The sequence below is a fragment of the Mobula hypostoma genome, unplaced genomic scaffold, assembly GCF_963921235.1.
Source record: "Mobula hypostoma unplaced genomic scaffold, sMobHyp1.1 scaffold_51, whole genome shotgun sequence".
Taxonomy (NCBI): Eukaryota; Metazoa; Chordata; class Chondrichthyes; order Myliobatiformes; family Myliobatidae; genus Mobula; species Mobula hypostoma.
Window position 1 is genome coordinate 93,955 of NW_026948233.1, and position 18,081 is coordinate 112,035.

At 41.3% G+C, this 18,081-nt stretch overlaps 2 protein-coding genes across 2 annotated transcripts in view; both read left to right on the forward strand.

The window, feature by feature from the left end:
* LOC134342073 (zinc finger protein 229-like) overlaps window positions 1-18,081 on the forward strand; it is a 170,156-nt gene that overhangs the window by 69,710 nt on the left and 82,365 nt on the right. The gene's annotated exons all lie outside the window — the stretch shown is intronic.
* The window catches only part of LOC134342078 (zinc finger protein 850-like), a 76,903-nt gene that overhangs the window by 45,646 nt on the left and 13,176 nt on the right, over window positions 1-18,081 (forward strand). Inside the window, exon 5 of the mRNA XM_063040024.1 lies at window positions 8,224-9,645. Within this exon, the coding sequence (XP_062896094.1) occupies window positions 8,623-9,645 (1,023 nt within the window). The 5' untranslated portion in view covers window positions 8,224-8,622. The remainder of the gene's footprint in view (window positions 1-8,223; window positions 9,646-18,081) is intronic.

The window sequence follows — 18,081 nt, forward strand, 5'->3', positions numbered from 1 at the left end:
TGTTGGGTGCTACCAAGACTCACTAATGACTACAATATCATAATTCCACCCCCGAGGACATCCAACTTTTTAGTGTGAAAAGATTGCAAGGGAAAAAAATTAATCCTCTGCAAGATCAGAATGGTAATCCATATGAGGAGACAAAATAGATGGGGGAGATCTTTTCTGCATCTGTATTTACTCAGGAGATGGTCACAGAGTCTTTAGAAGTGAGGCAAAGCAGCATCAACTTCCTGGACCCTGTACAGATTACAGAGATGGAGGTGTTTGCTGTCTTAAGGCAAATTAACGTGGAAAACCCCCCAGGTCCTGACAAGTTGTTCCCTGGGACTCTGCGGCAGACAAGTGCAGAAATTGTCGGGGCCCATGCACAGATATTTAAATCATCCTTCGTGACAGGTGATGAACAGGTGACGGATTGCAGGACAGCCAATGTTGCTCCGCTGTTCAAGAAAGGCTCTAAAAATAAACTAGGAATTTATACGCTGGTGAGCCCGACATTAGTAGTGGGAAAGTTATTGGAATGTGTGTGTAGGAGATGGATATACAAGTATTTGGATCGATGTGGACTGATTAAGGATAGGCAGCAGGTCATGTCTATCCAATCTTATAGAGTCTCTCGAGGAAGTTATCAGGAAAGTGGATGAAGGCAAGGCAGTGGATGTTGTCTACATGGACTTTAGCAAAGCACTTGACAAAGTCTCATATGGGAGGTTGGTCAAGAAGGTTCAGTCACTCAACATTCAAGATGAGATAGTAAATTGGATGAGACACTGTCTTTGGGAGAAGCCAGAGTGTGGTAGCAGATGGTTGCCTCTCTGACCGGAGGCCTGTGACCAGTGGTGTGCCACAGGGATCAGAGCTGGATCTGTTACTGTTTGTCATCTATATCAGTAATCTGGATGATAGTGTGGTTAACTGGATCAGCAAATTTGTGGATGACACCAAGACTGGGGGTGTAGTGGACAGCGAGGAAGACTATCATGGCTTGCAGTGCGACCTAGACCAGATGGAAAAATGGGTGAAGAAATGCAAAATGGAATTTAATGGAGACAAGTGTGAGGTGTTGCATTTTGGTAGGACCTAGAATTGCACAGTGAATGGTCAGTTACTGAGGAGTGCTGCAGAAGAAAGGGATCTGGGAATACATGTCCATAATTCACTGAAAGTGGTGTCACAGTTAAATAGGGACGGAAAGAAAGATTTTGGCATATTGGCCTTCATGAACCAAAGTACTGAGTACAGGAGATGAATGTTTTGTTCATGCTGCACGAGACATTGGTGAGGCCTAATTTGGAGTATTGTGTGCAGTTTTGGTCACCAACCTACAGGAAAGATGTAAAAGGGGTTGAAAGAGTTCAGAGAAAATTCACAAGTATGTTGCCAGGTCTGGAGGACTTGGGTTATTAGGAAAGATTGAACAGGTCAGGACTTTATTCCTTGGAACATAAAAGATTGAGGGGAGATTTGATGGAGGTATACCACTATTATGAGGGGTATAGATAGGGTAAATGCAAGCTGGCTTTTACCACTGAGATGGTGGGTCTACAACTAGAGGCCATGGGTTAAGGGTAAAAGGTGAAACGTTAATGGGAGCATGAGGGGAAACTTCTTCACACGGACTGTCATCTGGGTGTGGAATGAGCAGACAGCACAAGTGGTGCATGTGAGCTCAATTTCAACATTTAAGAGGTTTGCATAGGTACCTGGATGGTAGGGGTATGTGAGTGGGCAGTTTAAATAGTTCAGCACAAACTAGATGGCCCAGAGGCCTGTTTCTGTGTTGTAATTTTCTATGACTGTGAAAAGAACCTGAAATAATGCAAAAATTCACTCTAAGTCCTTTTAACAGCTGTGTGGATCAACCATTCATCTCAGCAGGAATTTTTTATATGGCATTAAAACTGTGGCACCTTAAGTTAATAATACAAGAAAATCCCAGTTGCACGTCAAGAAAGACTATTTGCACGAGAGTGTTTCAGTTACTGTGGGGCCAGGCACCCATGCGGCTCAGCAGGAACAGGGAATAATACCAATGGAGAGAGTCAAACTGAGCCAAGGAACAAACTGGAGACGGCAGAAATGCCCCATTCTTATAGAGACAGGAAGAGCATCTGGGAATTGATGGTCATTCCAGATACCAGCACTGTGCCCAGTCAGGAGATGATTTCTCTGTCCAACTTGGGTTGAACCTCACTGTAACAGTGTGATACCAGAACAAACCTTTTTTTTTTAAATCTTTTTATTGAGTAAGTATACAAAAAAGGTAAGCCATATAAACATTAATACAATGTTAAAGTATAATAAAATTCCAAAAGATAACAATACCAAAAAGAAAATACTACAAACAATGTAATTTAAGCATAAGAAACCAAGATAACATAATAGTATACTAGATTTTATATATATCAATGGAAAAAAAAAGAAAAAAAACCCCCCAAAAAAAAACCCACCGTGCAACTAACTAAAAGCAAAGCAAAGCAATGGGCTAACTTGAAACCAAACAGAGTTAAACTTAAAATCACGTCCTCAATCCCGACCTCCATTAAAACAGTGAAGAAAAAACAAGAAGGGTAAATATTACATTAAATGAAAATATCGAATAAAAGGTCCCCAAATCTGTTCAAATTTAAATGAAGAATCATAAAGGTTACTTCTAATTTTCTCCAGATTCAAACATAAAATCGTCTGAGAAAACCAAAAAAAGGTAGTTGGAGCATTAAGCTCTTTCCAATGTTGTAAAATACATCTTTTCGCCATTAAAGTAAGAAATGCAATCATTCTACGGGCTGAAGGGGAAAGATTACTAGAAATTTTAGGTAGTCCAAAGATAGCAGTAATAGGGTGAGGAGAGATATCTATATTTAATACCTTAGAAATAATATTGAAAATATCTCTCCAAAAAGTTTCCAAAGTAGGGCAAGACCAAAACATATGAGTTAAAGAGGCTATCTGCCCCGAACATCTATCACAGAAAGGATTAATATGCGAGTAAAAACGCGCTAACTTATCTTTGGACATATGTGCTCTATGAACCACTTTAAATTGAATTAGGGAATGTTTAGCACAAATAGAGGAAGTATTAACTAATTGTAAAATCTGCCCCCAATCATCCACAGAAATGGTAAGCCCCAATTCCTGTTCCCAATCTACCCTAATCTTATCAAATGGAGCTTTCCTAAGTTTCATAATAATATTATAAATCATAGCCGATGCACCTTTCTGACATGGATTAAGGTTAATTATCGAATCTAAAATATATATAGGAGGAAGCATTGGAAAGGAAGAAAGTATAGTACTTAGGAAATTTCTAACTTGTAAATATCTAAAAAAATGTATTCTTGATAAGTTATATTTATTAGATAATTGTTCAAAAGACATAAGGGAACCATCTAAAAATAAATCCAAAAACCGTAAAATACCCTTAGTCTTCCAAGTTTGAAAAGCGCGATCCGTAAAAGAGGGAGGAAAAAATATGTTACCTAAAATAGGAATCGCTAACCCGAATTGATTAAGATCAAAAAATTTTCTGAATTGAAACCAAATGCGCAAAGCATATTTAACTATCGGGTTAGAGACCTGCTTAAGACGTTTCGAATCAAAAGGAAGAGAGGAACCTAAAATAGAACCAAGTGTATAACCCTGAACAGATTGTAATTCCAATGCTACCCATTTAGGAATAGATAGTATGTCCCGGTCAAGTAACCAAAATTTCATATGTCGAATATTAATAGCCCAATAATAAAATCTAAAGTTAGGTAATGCTAAACCTCCATCTCTCTTAGCTTTCTGTAAATGTATTTTACCCAGTCTCGGATTCTTATTCTGCCAAATAAATGAAGAAATTTTAGAGTCAACTTTATCAAAAAAAGATTTAGGAACGAAAATTGGTAATGCCTGAAACACATAAAAATTTTGGCAAAAAAAACATCTTAACTGCATTAATACGACCAATCAAAGTTAAATATAAGGGAAACCATTTAGATGAAAGTTGAGTAATATGGTCTATTAATGGTAAAAAGTTAGTCTTAAATAAATCTTTATATTTACAAGTAATTTTAATCCCAAGATATGAAAAGTAATTATTAATCAATTTAAATGGAAATTTATAATATAAGGGAAGATGTTTATTAATCGGAAAAAGTTCACTCTTACTAAGATTTAATTTATAACCTGAGAAAAGACCAAATTGTGCTAATAACTCTAAAACAGCAGGAATGGATCTCTCAGGATTAGAAATATATAAAAGTAAATCATCAGCATAGAGTGATAATTTATGGGACTTTAATCCCCGAGTTATCCCAGTAATATTTGAAGATTCTCGAATAGCAATTGCAAGAGGTTCTAATGCAATATCAAATAATAGGGGACTAAGAGGACAGCCTTGTCGAGTACCACGAAAGAGAGGAAAAAAAGGTGAGTTTAAGGAGTTAGTACGAACCGAGGCTACAGGGGAGTGATATAACAGTTTAATCCAGGATATAAATTTCAAGCTAAAATTAAACATTTCAAGCACCTTAAATAAATAAGGCCATTCTACTCTATCAAAAGCTTTCTCGGCATCTAAAGAAATAACACACTCAGGAACATTTTGTGAGGGAGTATAAACGATATTTAACAATGTACGAATATTATAAAAAGAGTAACGACCTTTAATAAAACCCGTTTGGTCTTCCGAAATAATAGAAGGAAGTACTTTTTCTAGTCTATTTGCTAATAACTTAGAAAAAACTTTAGAATCAACATTTAATAAAGATATTGGTCTATAAGATGCACATTGAGCAGGGTCTTTATCCTTCTTTAGTATTAAAGAAATTGATGCTCTATTAAAAGATTCCGGAAGTTTACCAAGTTTCAAAGAAGCCTCAAAAACCTTATAGAGCCAAGGAATCAATAAAGAAGCAAAACATTTATAAAATTCAACGGTAAACCCATCAGGGCCAGGAGCTTTCCCCAGATTCATAGAAAAAATAACATTCTTAATCTCATCCATTGTAATGGAAGTATCTAATAAAGAAGACATATCCTGTGAAATCTGAGGGAAGTCTAACTTATCTAAAAAATCATTCATATATTTAGAATCTCGAGGAGACTCTGATTGATATAAAGAAGAATAAAAATCACAAAAGGTTTGATTAATCCCCACATGATCCAATATCAATCGATCATTTTGGTTATAAATCTGATTGATTTGAGATTTAACATAATTAGATTTCAATTGATTAGCCAGCAGCTTGCCAATTTTATCACTGTGAACATAAAAATCACTTCTTGTTTTCTTTAATTGGTTTACAATCGAGGACGAGAGTAGTAAACTGTGTTCCATTTGAAGTTCAGTTCTTTGTTTGTATAGCTCCTCAGAAGGAGCCATAACATATTTCTTATCAATTTCTTTAATCTTGTCCACAATTGCCATCTCCTCCTGCTTCTGTTTCTTCCTCAAAGCAACGGAATACGAAATAATCTGACCCCGAATATAGGCTTTAAAAGTGTCCCAAAGAGTGTTAACCGAAATATCTTCTGTATGGTTAATTGTAAAAAAAAAGCTCAATCTGTTCATTCATAAAATTAACAAAGTCCGAGTCCTGAAGCAACAGCGAATTAAAACGCCATTGTCTATTGTTTGGTATATTGGCCATAATTTTAATAGAAAGCTTAAGTGGAGCATGATCCGAAATGGTTATAGAATCATAATCACATTTAATCACTGAAGGAATGAGACGAGAATCAATGAAAAAATAATCAATTCTTGAATAGGAATGATGAACATGTGAAAAGAAGGAAAAATCTTTTTCCTGAGGATGCAGAAAACGCCAAATGTCCGTCGACCCAGAATCAGAAAGGAAAAAATTAATCAAATTTGCAGATTTATTAGGTAAAGTCCGTAAAGGAGCCGAACGGTCCAAAGCTGGAGATAAACAGGTATTAAGATCTCCGCCCCAAATCAATGAAAACTCGTTCAAATTCGGAAACTGATCAAACAATGATTTATAAAATTCCGGACAATCCATATTAGGAGCATAAACATTAACCAAAACTACTTTTTTATTAAATAGTAAACCACTAACCAATAAAAATCTACCATTCGGATCAGAGATAATATCCTGTTGTATAAAAGTAACTGAGGAGTCTATAAAAATAGAGACGCCTCGAATCTTAGCATTGGAGTTCGAATGAAATTGTTGGCCCTTCCAGAATTTGAAAAAACGTAGTCTGTCCCCCCTCCGTACATGGGTCTCTTGTAAAAATAAAATTTGTGCTTTAAGTCTCCGGAACACTTTAAAAACTTTTTTCCTTTTAATAGGATGATTAAGACCATTAGTATTCCAGGAGACAAAATTAATAATAGACTCCATAAATCCTAAAGTCAACCCATAACAAGGAGGATTGACAATAGGCGCGACCCACAAACCCGGAGAGGAAACAGAACATACAAAAGATACCGGGGAAAAGGACGCAACCAATACTTCAATAATGTATATAGCCCAAAGAGAAACAAACTAAAACGTGAAGCCCCTCCCACCACCCCCCACCCCAAGACCCCAAGGCGAAATCTAAAGCAGACCCGCCAGAAAGAAGCAAGCGCTAAAACTACCCCCATGACTTCCGGTATACGCTCCCTAAAAAAAAGGTATAAATATGAAAAGGATCAGCTAATTGTAAAACAGTAAAAAAATAAGTAAAAAAAAGTTAGCTCAATTAAAATACACACAGAACAGAACAAAAGCCGGAAAGTATATATTAAAAAAAAACCACAATAAACCTCAAACTCATGAATAGACACAGCAACAAAAAAAATAGGATTATTAACATAAAATGATTATAAAAAGCAAAACAGAATAAAATTTAAAAAAAAACTACAAAATTTAAGGCCGCACAGGAAATACGTAAGATGACAAAAGGGAAGTAACCACCCAGAATCCCCTGGGAAAAGAAAGAAATGACGCAGTTAAAAAAAAAGTTTAGCAGCCATATTAAGAAATCGAAAGTAAACTTTTCTGCCCAAATAGGGCACAGAAAAGTTAAAACCAACCAATTCACAGCCTCCGATCAACGGAGAAAATTAAAAAAAGGCAATTAAGATGTTGAAGATGAAAGTTGATCCAGATAACTCTGGGCATCCGATGGAGAATCAAAAAAACGAAGGGCTCCATCTAACATGCGAATCCTTAGACGTGCAGGGTACAGCAGCGCTGGTCTTAAATCCATCTTATAGAATTCCGACATCACGGATCTGTAACGGACCCGTTGGTCCCAGATTGGTTTACTGAAATCTTCCACGAATCGGAACTTAAGATCCGAAAAATCAATGAAACCTTTAGATCGAGCGAATCGAAACAGTCTCTCCTTGTCTTGAAAGTAATGAAAACGTAAGATAACATGCCTAGGTCTATCTGACCTAGACGAGTATGATGGGATTCTGTGAACACGATCCAGTAGCGGTGGTTGGTCAGGAAATACAGTAGGGAATGCATCTTTTAAAAGTTGGGAGAAATATTTCATAGGGTTGTTAGCTTCCACGGCTTCCCTGACGCCAATCATTCGTAAATTCTGCCGTCGCATTCTAGATTCCAAGTCAGAGTTTTTAAAAGTCAAAAAGTCAAGTTTCTTCTTCATTACATTAATTGTTTCTTCGACTTTCCCCATCTTAAGCTCACTTTGTTGCGCGGATTTTTGAAGATCAGATATAGCCGACTGATGTTCCGCAATACATGTTTGCATCTTATCCATTAAATCGGCAATTTTCTGGAACTTAGTTGAGATTTCCGTATGAATCAGGTCTTTAACAAAGCCCATAATTTCTGTACGAATCATCTCCCTAACAGAGGTTGAAATTTCCCTCTGAATTAACTCCGATATCGCTTTCAAAGTCACCGGTGATTCAGTCGGAGGGAGATCCGTAGCTTTCGGTTTAACCGGAGGTTTACCATCCTTGCTGTCTTTCCCGTTCTTAGACATAGCCGATCTCAGTATCATCCAATTGTCAGAGAATTCAGTTTAATTCAAAGTATTGTAAAAATTGATGCCTTAATAGTTAATTAAAGTATAGCTGACCATAGAGAGAAAAAACTCAGAGGTAATGGAGCGAGTCAAGAACGCGACTTCACTCCATGAGCGCTACCGGAAGTCTCCCGATACCAGAACAAACCTTGGCAACTCAAGTAATCTCATCTGAAATGTTGTCCTACACCCATTGATGGATTTTGTAAATTTTTTTTACAGGTTAAAACGAGAAGTAATTTGTCTCCAGGAATCTCAAACACCAGTTTTGCTGTCTCTGTCTAGACATTTAAGAAGTGGAGCAAGGTATTCAATCAACCATCCTTCCTGCTCAGACAGTGGGGAGGGATTCACTCGATCATCTGACAGACTGGCACAGTCGTCATTTTATACAGGAGAAAGGCCGTTCACCTGCTCAAACAGTGGGAATCGATTCACTCGGTCATCTCAATTGAAAGTACATCAGCAAGTTCACACTGGGCAAGGCCTTTCACCTGTTCTGTGTGTGAGAAAGGATTCAGTCAGTGGTCTCACCTGTGGACACACCAGTCAGTTCACACCGGGCAGATGCTGGTCATCTGCTGAATTTCTGGGAAAGGATTCACTCAGTCATTTGACCTAATGGCTCACCAGCGTGTTTACACCGGGGAGTGGACGTTCACCTGCTTAGACTGTGGGAAGGGATTCACTCACTCTTCCACCCTACTGGTGCATCAGCGAGTTCACACTGGGGAGAAGCCGTTCACCTGCTCAGTATGTGGGAAGAGATTCACTCGGTCATCCCACCTACAGAGTCATCAGCGAGTTCACACTGGGGAGAAGCCGTTCACCTGCTCAGTCTGTGGGAAGAGATTCACTCAGTCTTCCAGCCTACTGGTACATCAGCGAGTTCACACTGGGGAGAAGCCGTTCACCTGCTTAGTCTGTCAGAAGAGATTCAGTCGGTCATCCCACCTACAGTGTCATCAGCGAGTTCACACTGGCGAGAAGCCGTTCACCTGCTCAGAATGTGGGAAGAGATTCTCTGAGTCATCCCACTTACGGAGTCATCAGCGAGTTCACACTGGGGAGAAGCCGTTCACCTGCACAGAATGTGGGAAGAGATTCACTCAGTTATCCAACCTACAGAGTCATCAGCGAGTTCACACTGGGGAGAAGCCGTTCACCTGCTCAGTCTGTGGGAAGGGATTCACTCGGTCATGCGACCTACAGAGTCATCAACGTGTTCACACTGGGGAGAAGCCGTTTCCCTGCTCTGTATGTGGGAATAGATTCACTCGGTCATTCGACCTACAGATTCATCAGCGAGTTCACACTGGGGAGAAGCCGTTCGGCTGCTCAGTCTGTGGGAAGGGATTCACTCAGTCATCCAACCTACAGAGTCATCAGCGAGTTCACACTGGAGAGAAGCCGTTCACCTGCTCAGTCTGTGAGAAGAGATTCACTCACTCTTCTGCCCTAATGGTACATCAGCGAGTTCACACTGGGGAGAAGCCGTTCAGCTGCTCAGAATGTGGGAAGAGATTCACTCGATCATCCACCCTACAGAGACATCAGCGAGTTCACACTGGGGAGAAGCCATTCACCTGCAAAGAATGTGGGAAGGGATTCACTCAGTCATCCCAACTACTGGCACATCAGTCAGTTCACACTGGGGAGTGACCGTTGTTATGAATCCCTAGGTTTCATTTGCTGTGGGCTGTCATTTTAAGAGGGAGAGAGATTAAGGCGAATCAGTCTGACTTGCATCTCGTTTACATCGCTCACAGCTTGTTTAGTTTTAACCGAGGACACAGACACTCAGAGTCAGACAGAGATGAAGGAGGAAAAGTGGAAGGATTGAAACAAGGGAACTAGTGGCCATGGGTCACTGTTTCGAACTTTCCTCTGCCCACAAGGTTGGGTTAATTATCGATTCAGCATACGTTGAATGTGTGGTTGTCACCTCGTTTGATCTATAGGAGTGGATCGAATTTGGGGTATCCTATGAAGACCACTTATGTGTTAACCCTTGCCTGGGTGTGGTGTGGTAATTCACTTGAAGACGATACCCCTTGTGACAAGTCACTTTTGGTGATAATTCGTATGTGGATTTGGAACGACGACGGATAAAATCTACAGCGACTGTTCTCTTGTTTTACCACCGTGGAAACTATGGAATTTGACATAATTGCCTTCTCTCAACATTTACCCTGGATTACAAATATCTCTCTCTCATCACCTATTCTGTGGTTGAGCTGAACTTTCATACTTCACCGTCTCAAGACTCCAAGCCTTGTTTCCCCCGAGCTCAGTAGGGTGGGAGTTATATTTACACACATATATACACATACCACTGTTAACTATTGTTTATCTTGCTTAAGTTACTATATTAGAAGTAGATACTAATAAAGATAGTGGATTTAACATCAAAACCAGACTCCAGGTGTAGTCTATTGCTGCTGGTTCATTTTTAAAGTGTTACGGTTCATAAAAAAATTGGGGCCTGCATCCTGGATATGAACAGATTTGGGGGCGTATAGATTACTTATCGATTTCATTGGTGAAATCCCTTTTGATTTATTTGTGTGTAGAAAATCTGAAGCAATGGGTGTTGATACATGTCTGGAAGCGCCAACCTCTGAGGCATTAGAGGACGCCAGAAGGGTTGAGTTATTGAGTATTGCTAAAAGGTTAAAACTTGCTAAGATGAAATTGACAATGAGGAGGTCACAGATGCAGAGGATAATAGCTGAGTATTATGTATCTGAGGGTGTGTTTAAAGTGGAGGAGTTGGAGGTGTTTCCTGAAGGTAAACCTGGTGAGCTTGAGCTCCCGTACAAGTTAGAAAAAATAAAGATGGAGGTTGTGGAAAGGCAGAGGCAGGTTGAGGCAGGAAAACAGAGAGAAGAGGCGGAAAAACAGGGAGGAAGCAGAAAGGTAGAGGATGTTCAAACTGAAAAAGATAGAGAGATTGCAGCAAAGGGGTCTAGTGTGAGACTCTGGTGATAAGTTTGAGGCCAGTCGGGAAGTTAAATTGGTACCCCTATTTGACGAGGCAGAGGTTGATAAATACTTTCAGCATTTTGAGAAGGTTGCTCAGGGTTTAAAGTAGTGAAAAGAGGGTTGGCCCATTCTCTTACAAAATGTAATTAAGGGGAAGGCTCAGCAAGCCTATTCTGCTTTGACAGTTGATGAAGCAGCTGATCATGACATAGTGAAAGAGGCTGTGCTCAAAACTTATTAGTTGGTCCCAGAAGCATACAGGCAAAAGTCTAGAAATTTGAGGAAATCTCTGAACTAGACCATAAGACCATAAGACAAAGGAGCAGAAGTCGGCCATTCGGCCCATCGAGTCTGGTCCGCCATTTTATCATGAGCTGATCCATTTTCTCCTATTTAGTCCCACTCCCCTGCCTTCGCACCATAAGCTTTGATGCCCTGGCTACTCAGATACCTATCAATCTCTGCCTTAAATACACCCAATGACTTGATCTCCACTGCTGCCCGTGGCAACAAATTCCATAGATTCACCACCCTCTGACTAAAAAAATTTCTTCGCATTTCTGTTCTGAAAGGGTGCCTTCAATCCTTCAGTCATGCCCTCTCGTACTAGACTCCCCCATCATGGGAAACAACTTTGCCACATCCACTCTGTCCATGCCTTTTTATATTCGAAATGTTTCTATGAGGTCTCCCCTCATTCTTCTAAACTCCAAGGAATACAGTCCAAGAGCGAACAAACGTTCCTCATATGTTAATCCTCTCATTCCCGGAATCATTCTAGTGAATCTTCTCTGTACCCTCTCCAACATCAGCACATCCTTTCTTAAATAAGGAGACCAAAACTGCCCACAGTACTCCAAGTGAGGTCTCACCAGCACCTTATAGAGCCTCAACATCACATCCCTGCTCCTATACACTATTCCTCTAAAAATGAATGCCAACATTGCATTCGCCTTCTTCACTACTGACTCAACCTGGAGGTTAACTTTAAGAGTATCCTGTACGAGGACTCCCAAGTCACGTTGCATCTCAGAACTTTGAATTCTTTCCCCATTTAAATAATAGTCTGTCCGTTTATTTTTTTCTGCCAAAGTGCATAACCATACACTTTCCAACATTGTACTTCATTTGCCACTTCTGTGCCCATTCTTCCAATCTATCCAAGTCTCTCTGCAGACTCTCCGTTTCCTCAGCACTTCCGGCCCCTCCACCTATCTTCGTATCATCAGCAAACTTAGCCACAAAGCCATCTATTCCATAATCCAAATCGTTGATGTACAATGTAAAAAGAAGCGGCCCCAACACTGATCCCTGCGGAACACCACTGGTAACCGGCAGCCAACCAGAATAGGATCCCTTTATTCCCACTCTCTGTTTCCTGCCAATCAGCCAATGCTCTATCCACGTATGTAACTTTCCCGTAATTCCATGGGCTCTTATCTTGTTAAGTAGCCTCATGTGTGGCACCTTGTCAAAGGCCTTCTGAAAATCCAAATATACAACATCCACTGCATCTCCCTTGTCTAGCCTACTGGTAATTTCCTCAAAAAATCATAATAGGTTTGTCAGGCAGGATTTTCCTTTAAGGAATCCATGCTGAGTTCTGCCTATCTTGTCATATGCCTCCAGGTACTCTGTAACCTCATCCTTGACAATAGACTCCAACAACTTCCGAACCACCGATGTCAAGCTAACAGGTCTATAATTTCCTTTTTGCTTCCTTGCCCCCTTCTTAAATAGTGGAGTGACATTTGCAATCTTCCAGTCCTCCAGAACCATGCCAGAATCTATCGACTTTTGAAAGATCATCACTAATGCCTCCGCAATCTCCACAGCTACCTCCTTCAGAATACGAGGGTGCATTCCATCTTGTCCAGGAGATTTATCGACCTTTAGCCTGTTCAGCTTCCTGTGTACTCTCTCTGTCGTAATTTTGACTGCGCAGATTTCTCTTCCCTGCCACCCTTGAGTGTCCGGTATACTGCTGTCTTCCTCAGTGAAGACTGATGCAAAATACTTGTTCATTTCCTCTGCCATCTCCTCATCTCCCATTACAATTTCTCCAGCATCATTTTCTATCGGTCCTATATCTACTCTCACCTGTCTTTTACTCTTTATATACTTGAAAAAGCTTTTAGTATCCTTTTCGATATTATTTGCTAGCTTCCTTTCATATTTAATCTTTTCTCTCTTAATGACCTTCTTGGTTTCCTTTTGTAAGGTTTTAAAAACTTCCCAATCCTCTCTCTTCCCACTAATTTTTGCTTCCTTGTATGCCCTCTCTTTTGCTTTAACTTTGGCTTTGACTTCTCTTGTCAACCACCGTTGCATCCTTTTTCCACTCAAACATTTCTTCTTTTTTGGAATATACCTGTCTTGCACATTCCTCATCTCTCGCATAAACTCCAGCCACTGCTGCTCTGCCATCTTTCCCGCCAGTGTCTCTTTCCAGTCAACTTTGGCCAGTTCCTCTCTCATGCCACTGTAGTTTCCTTTACTCCACTGAAACACCGACACATCAGATTTCGGCTTCTCTTGTTCTAATTTCACAGTGAACTCAATCATGTTATGATCACTGTCTCCTAAGGGTTCCTTCACCTCAATCTCTCCAATCACCTCCGGTTCATTACACAATACCCAATCCAGTACAGCCGATCCCCTAGTGGGCTCAACAACAAGCTGTTCTAAAAAGCCATCTCGCAGACATTCTACAAATTCTCTCTCTTGAGATCCAGTGCTAACCTGATTTTCCCAATTTACTCGCATGTTAAAATCCCTCACAATTATCATAACACTGCCCTTCTGACAAGCCTTTTCTATTTCCAGTTGTAATTTGTAGTCCACATCCCTGCAGCTGTTTGGAGGCCTATAAATAACTGCCATCAGGGTCCTTTTAGCCCTGCTATTTCTTAGCTCAACCCATAAAGATTCTGCACCTTCCGATCCTATATCACCTCTTTCTAATGATTTAATATCATTTCTTACCAATAAAGCCATGCCTCCCCCTCTGCCTACCTTCCTATCCTTCCGATACACTGTGTATCCTTGGACGTTCAGCTCCCAGAGACATGCATCCTTTAGCCAGGTCTCAGTGATGGCCACAATATCATACCTGCCAATCTGCAGCTGTACGACAAGATCATCCACCTTATTCCTTATGCTGCGTGCATTTAAGTTCAACACCTTAAGACCAGTATTTGATACTTCTTGCTTTGATTGCCCTGCAACTCATCCCAATGGCTACAAATTTGTCCCATCACCTGCCTGTCTTTCCTGTCATCTTTACTGCTCACTATCTTAGATTTATTTCTGTTTTCCCCTTCCTCCGCTCTATCACTCAGTTTCCCATCCCCCTGCCAAATTAGTTTAAACCCTCCCTAACAGCTCTATTAAACTTTCCCGCCAGGATATTGGTCCCCTTCAGGTTCAGGTGTAACCTGTCCTTTTTGAACAGGTCATACTTCCCCCAGAAAAGATCCCAATTATCCAAGAATCTGAAGCCCTGCCCCCTGCACCAGTCTCTCAGCCACGCATTCATTTGCCTGATCCGACTATTCTTGCCCTCGCTAGCACGTAGCACAGGTAGCAATCCCGAGATTACTACCCTGGAGGTCCTGCTTCTCAGCTTCCTTCCTAACTCCTGGAAATCTCTCTTCAGGACCTCCTCCTTTGTCCTGTCTATTTATATGGAATTTGCTTATGAGACGTTTGTGTGTTTTGACTGCTGGTGCACATATAAAAATGTAAATGATGATTTCAACAGCTTGAAAGAGTTGGTTTTAATTGAAGAATTCAAAAGATACATCCTTGATTTAGATTTAGATGAAAAGGACGCTGCCACTTTGCAGGAGTCTGCTAGATTAGCAGATGAGTTTGCTTTAACCCACAAGGTTATGTTTACCCCGAATAAGAGCTTCCAAAATAGTAGCAGGGATAACCAGGGTAAACCAGAAATTAAAGCTGGGACTAGTAACAGGAGTAAGGATGAAGGGAAGCAGTTGAAGGAGAAATATTCTGGTCTCTCTTGTTACTATTGTCAGAAAGCTGGTCACATGATGGCTAATTGTTCTGTCCTGAAGAAGAAAAAGGAAAAGGAGACAGTCCCAAATGCCTGTGATCAGCATGTTGAAGCACCTGTAAACCCACAGGGTTCTGAACATTCTGTTGTGGCTCAGTTAAGGACTGAGAAGTCTGACTGAGTTAAGAAGGGATTCGATCATTTTATGTCAGATGGGTTTGTATTCGTAATGGAAGGGTCAACCCCGGTACCAGTGAAAATTCTTCGAGATACTGGGGCTTCTCAGTCACTTATGTTAGACAGCCTTCTAAAGTTTGGTGTTGAGACTAACATTGGTGAGGTAAATCTTATTAAAGGCATTGGGGGTGGCATGGTTTCTGTTCCATTGCACAAGGTAACTTTACAGTCAGGGTTGGTTTTGGGACCTGTTAAGATCGGATTATGCTCCAGTTTACAGGTGGAAGATGTTACTTTGCTGTTAGGGAATGACCTGGCAGATGGTAAAGTTGTTCCTGCAGTGCAGTTGCCAGCTAAGCCAACCACTGACGACCCACAGATGGATTTTAACATTTATCCTTCCTGCACAGTAACTCGAAGTACGGCAAAAAAGTCTGCTAATGCAGACGGTTCTGTGCAGCATGATTCTGATACCCATTATAGCCAAAATTGGGATTCAGGTTATGATGACTTGTCAGGGACTTTTCTGCCTTCATTGTTTCAACAGGATTCAGGTAGTAAGTCTGATGAGAAAGATTTATCCCTGTCTAGGAAGGAGTTTATAGCAGAACAGAACTGGGACCCTGAGATTGAAGCTTTAAAAGAAACAGCTCTCTTAGATGATGAAATTAAGAAAGTGGCAGTAGGGTATTATCTCAAGGATGGAGTGTTCATGAGGAAATGGAGGCCACCTGCTGCACCTGCGAGTGAGGAATGGGCAATTGTTCACCAAGTTGTAGTTCCTAAAGTTTATAGGACTGAAATTTTAACTTTGGCCCACTGTATGCCCACCAGCAGTTCCAACTCTGCCAGCCCCCGCCTTCAACCCAGCCCTCCTCAGAGAGAGGGTCACGCACACGTGGGCTCCTTTATAGGTCTGGAAGCACATCTTTCCCTCCACCCCCCCTGCTCTCCACAGGGATCGCTCCCTACGCGACTCCCTTGTCCATTCGTCCCCCCCATCCCTCCCCACTGACCTCCCTCCTGCCACTTATCCTTGTAAGCGGAACAAGTGCTACACATGCCCTTACACTTCCTTCCTTACCACCATTCAGGGCCCGAGACAGTCCTTCCAGGTGAGGCGACACTTCACCTGTGAGTCGACTGGGGTGATATACTGCGTCCGGTGCTCCCGATGTGACCTTCTATATATTGGCGAGACCCGACGCAGACTGGGAGACTGCTTTGCTGAACACCTACGCTCTGTCCGCCAGAGAAAGCAGGATCTCCCAGTGACCACACATTTTAATTCCACATCCCATTCCCATTCTGACATGTCTATCCACGGCCTCCTCTACTGTAAAGATGAAGCCACACTCAGGTTGGAGGAACAACACCTTATATTCCGTCTGGGTAGCCTCCAACCTGATGGCATGAACATCAACTTCTCTAACTTCCGCTAATGCCCCACCTCCCCCTCGTACCCCATCCATTATTTATTTATATACACACATTCTTTCTCTCTCTCTCCTTTTTCTCCCTCTGTCCCTCTGACAATACCCCTTGCCCATCCTCTGGTTTCCCACCCCCTTGTCTTTCTCCCCGGACCTCCTGTCCCATGATCCTCTCATATCCCCTTTGCCAATCACCTGTCCAGCTCTTGGCTCCATCCCTCCCCCTCCTGTCTTCTATCATTTTGGATCTCCCCCTCCCCCTCCCACTTTCAAATCTCTTACTAACTCTTCCTTCAGTTAGTCCTGACGAAGGGTCTCGGCCTGAAACGTCGACTGCACCTCTTCCTACAGATGCTGCCTGGCCTGCTTCATTCACCAGCAACTTTGATGTATGTTGCTTGAATTTCCAGCATCTGCAGAATTCCTGTTGTTTAAGAAGGGATTTGATCATTTTATGTCAGATGGGTTTGTATTAGTAATGGAAGGGTCAACCCCGGTACCAGTGAAAATTCTTCGAGATACTGGGGCTTCTCGATCACTTATATTAGACAGCCTTCTAAAGTTTGGTGATGCGACTGACACTGGTGAGGTAAATCTTATTAAAGGCATTGTGGGCAGCATGGTTTCTGTGCCGTTGCACAAGTTAACTTTACAGTCAGGGTTGGTTTCGGGACCTGTTAAGATTGGATTATGCTCCAGTTTACAGATGGAAGATGTTACTTTGCTGTTTGGGAATGAGCTGGCAGATGGTAAAGTTGTTCCTGCAGTGCAGTTGCCAGCTAAGCCAACCACTGACGACCCACAGATGGATTTTAACATTTATCCTTCCTGTGCAGTAACTCGAAGTATGGCTAAAAATTCTGCCAATGCAGATGTTACTGTACAGCATGATTCTGATACCCAAGATAGCCAAAATCGGGATTCAGGTTTTGATGACTTGTCAGGGACTTTTCTGCCTTCATTGTTTCAACAGGATTCAGGTAGTAAATCTGATGAGAAAGATTTATCCCTGTCTAGGAAGGAGCTTATAGCAGAACAGAACAGAGACCCTGAGATTTAGCTTTATAAGAAACATCTCTCTCAGATGATGAGATTAAGAAAATGACAGTAGGGTATTATCTCAAGGATGGAGTGTTAATGAGGAAGTGGAGGCCACCTGCTATACCTGCGAGTGAGGAATGGACAATTGTTCACCAAGTTGTAGTTCCTAAATTTTATTGGACTGAAATTTTAACTTTGGCCCACAGTCTGCCCTTCGGTGGCCATTTCGGAGTGAATAAAACTGTAAACAGGATTATGAAAGAATTTTACTGGCCGAATTTGAGGAAAGATGTTTTGACCTTTTGCAGAACCTGTCACACTTGTCAATTTGTGAGTAAACCTAATCAGGTCACCCCAGTGGCCCCACTCCAGCCTATACGTGCATTTGGTGAACGCTTTTCCAAATTTATAGTGGATTGTGCTGGC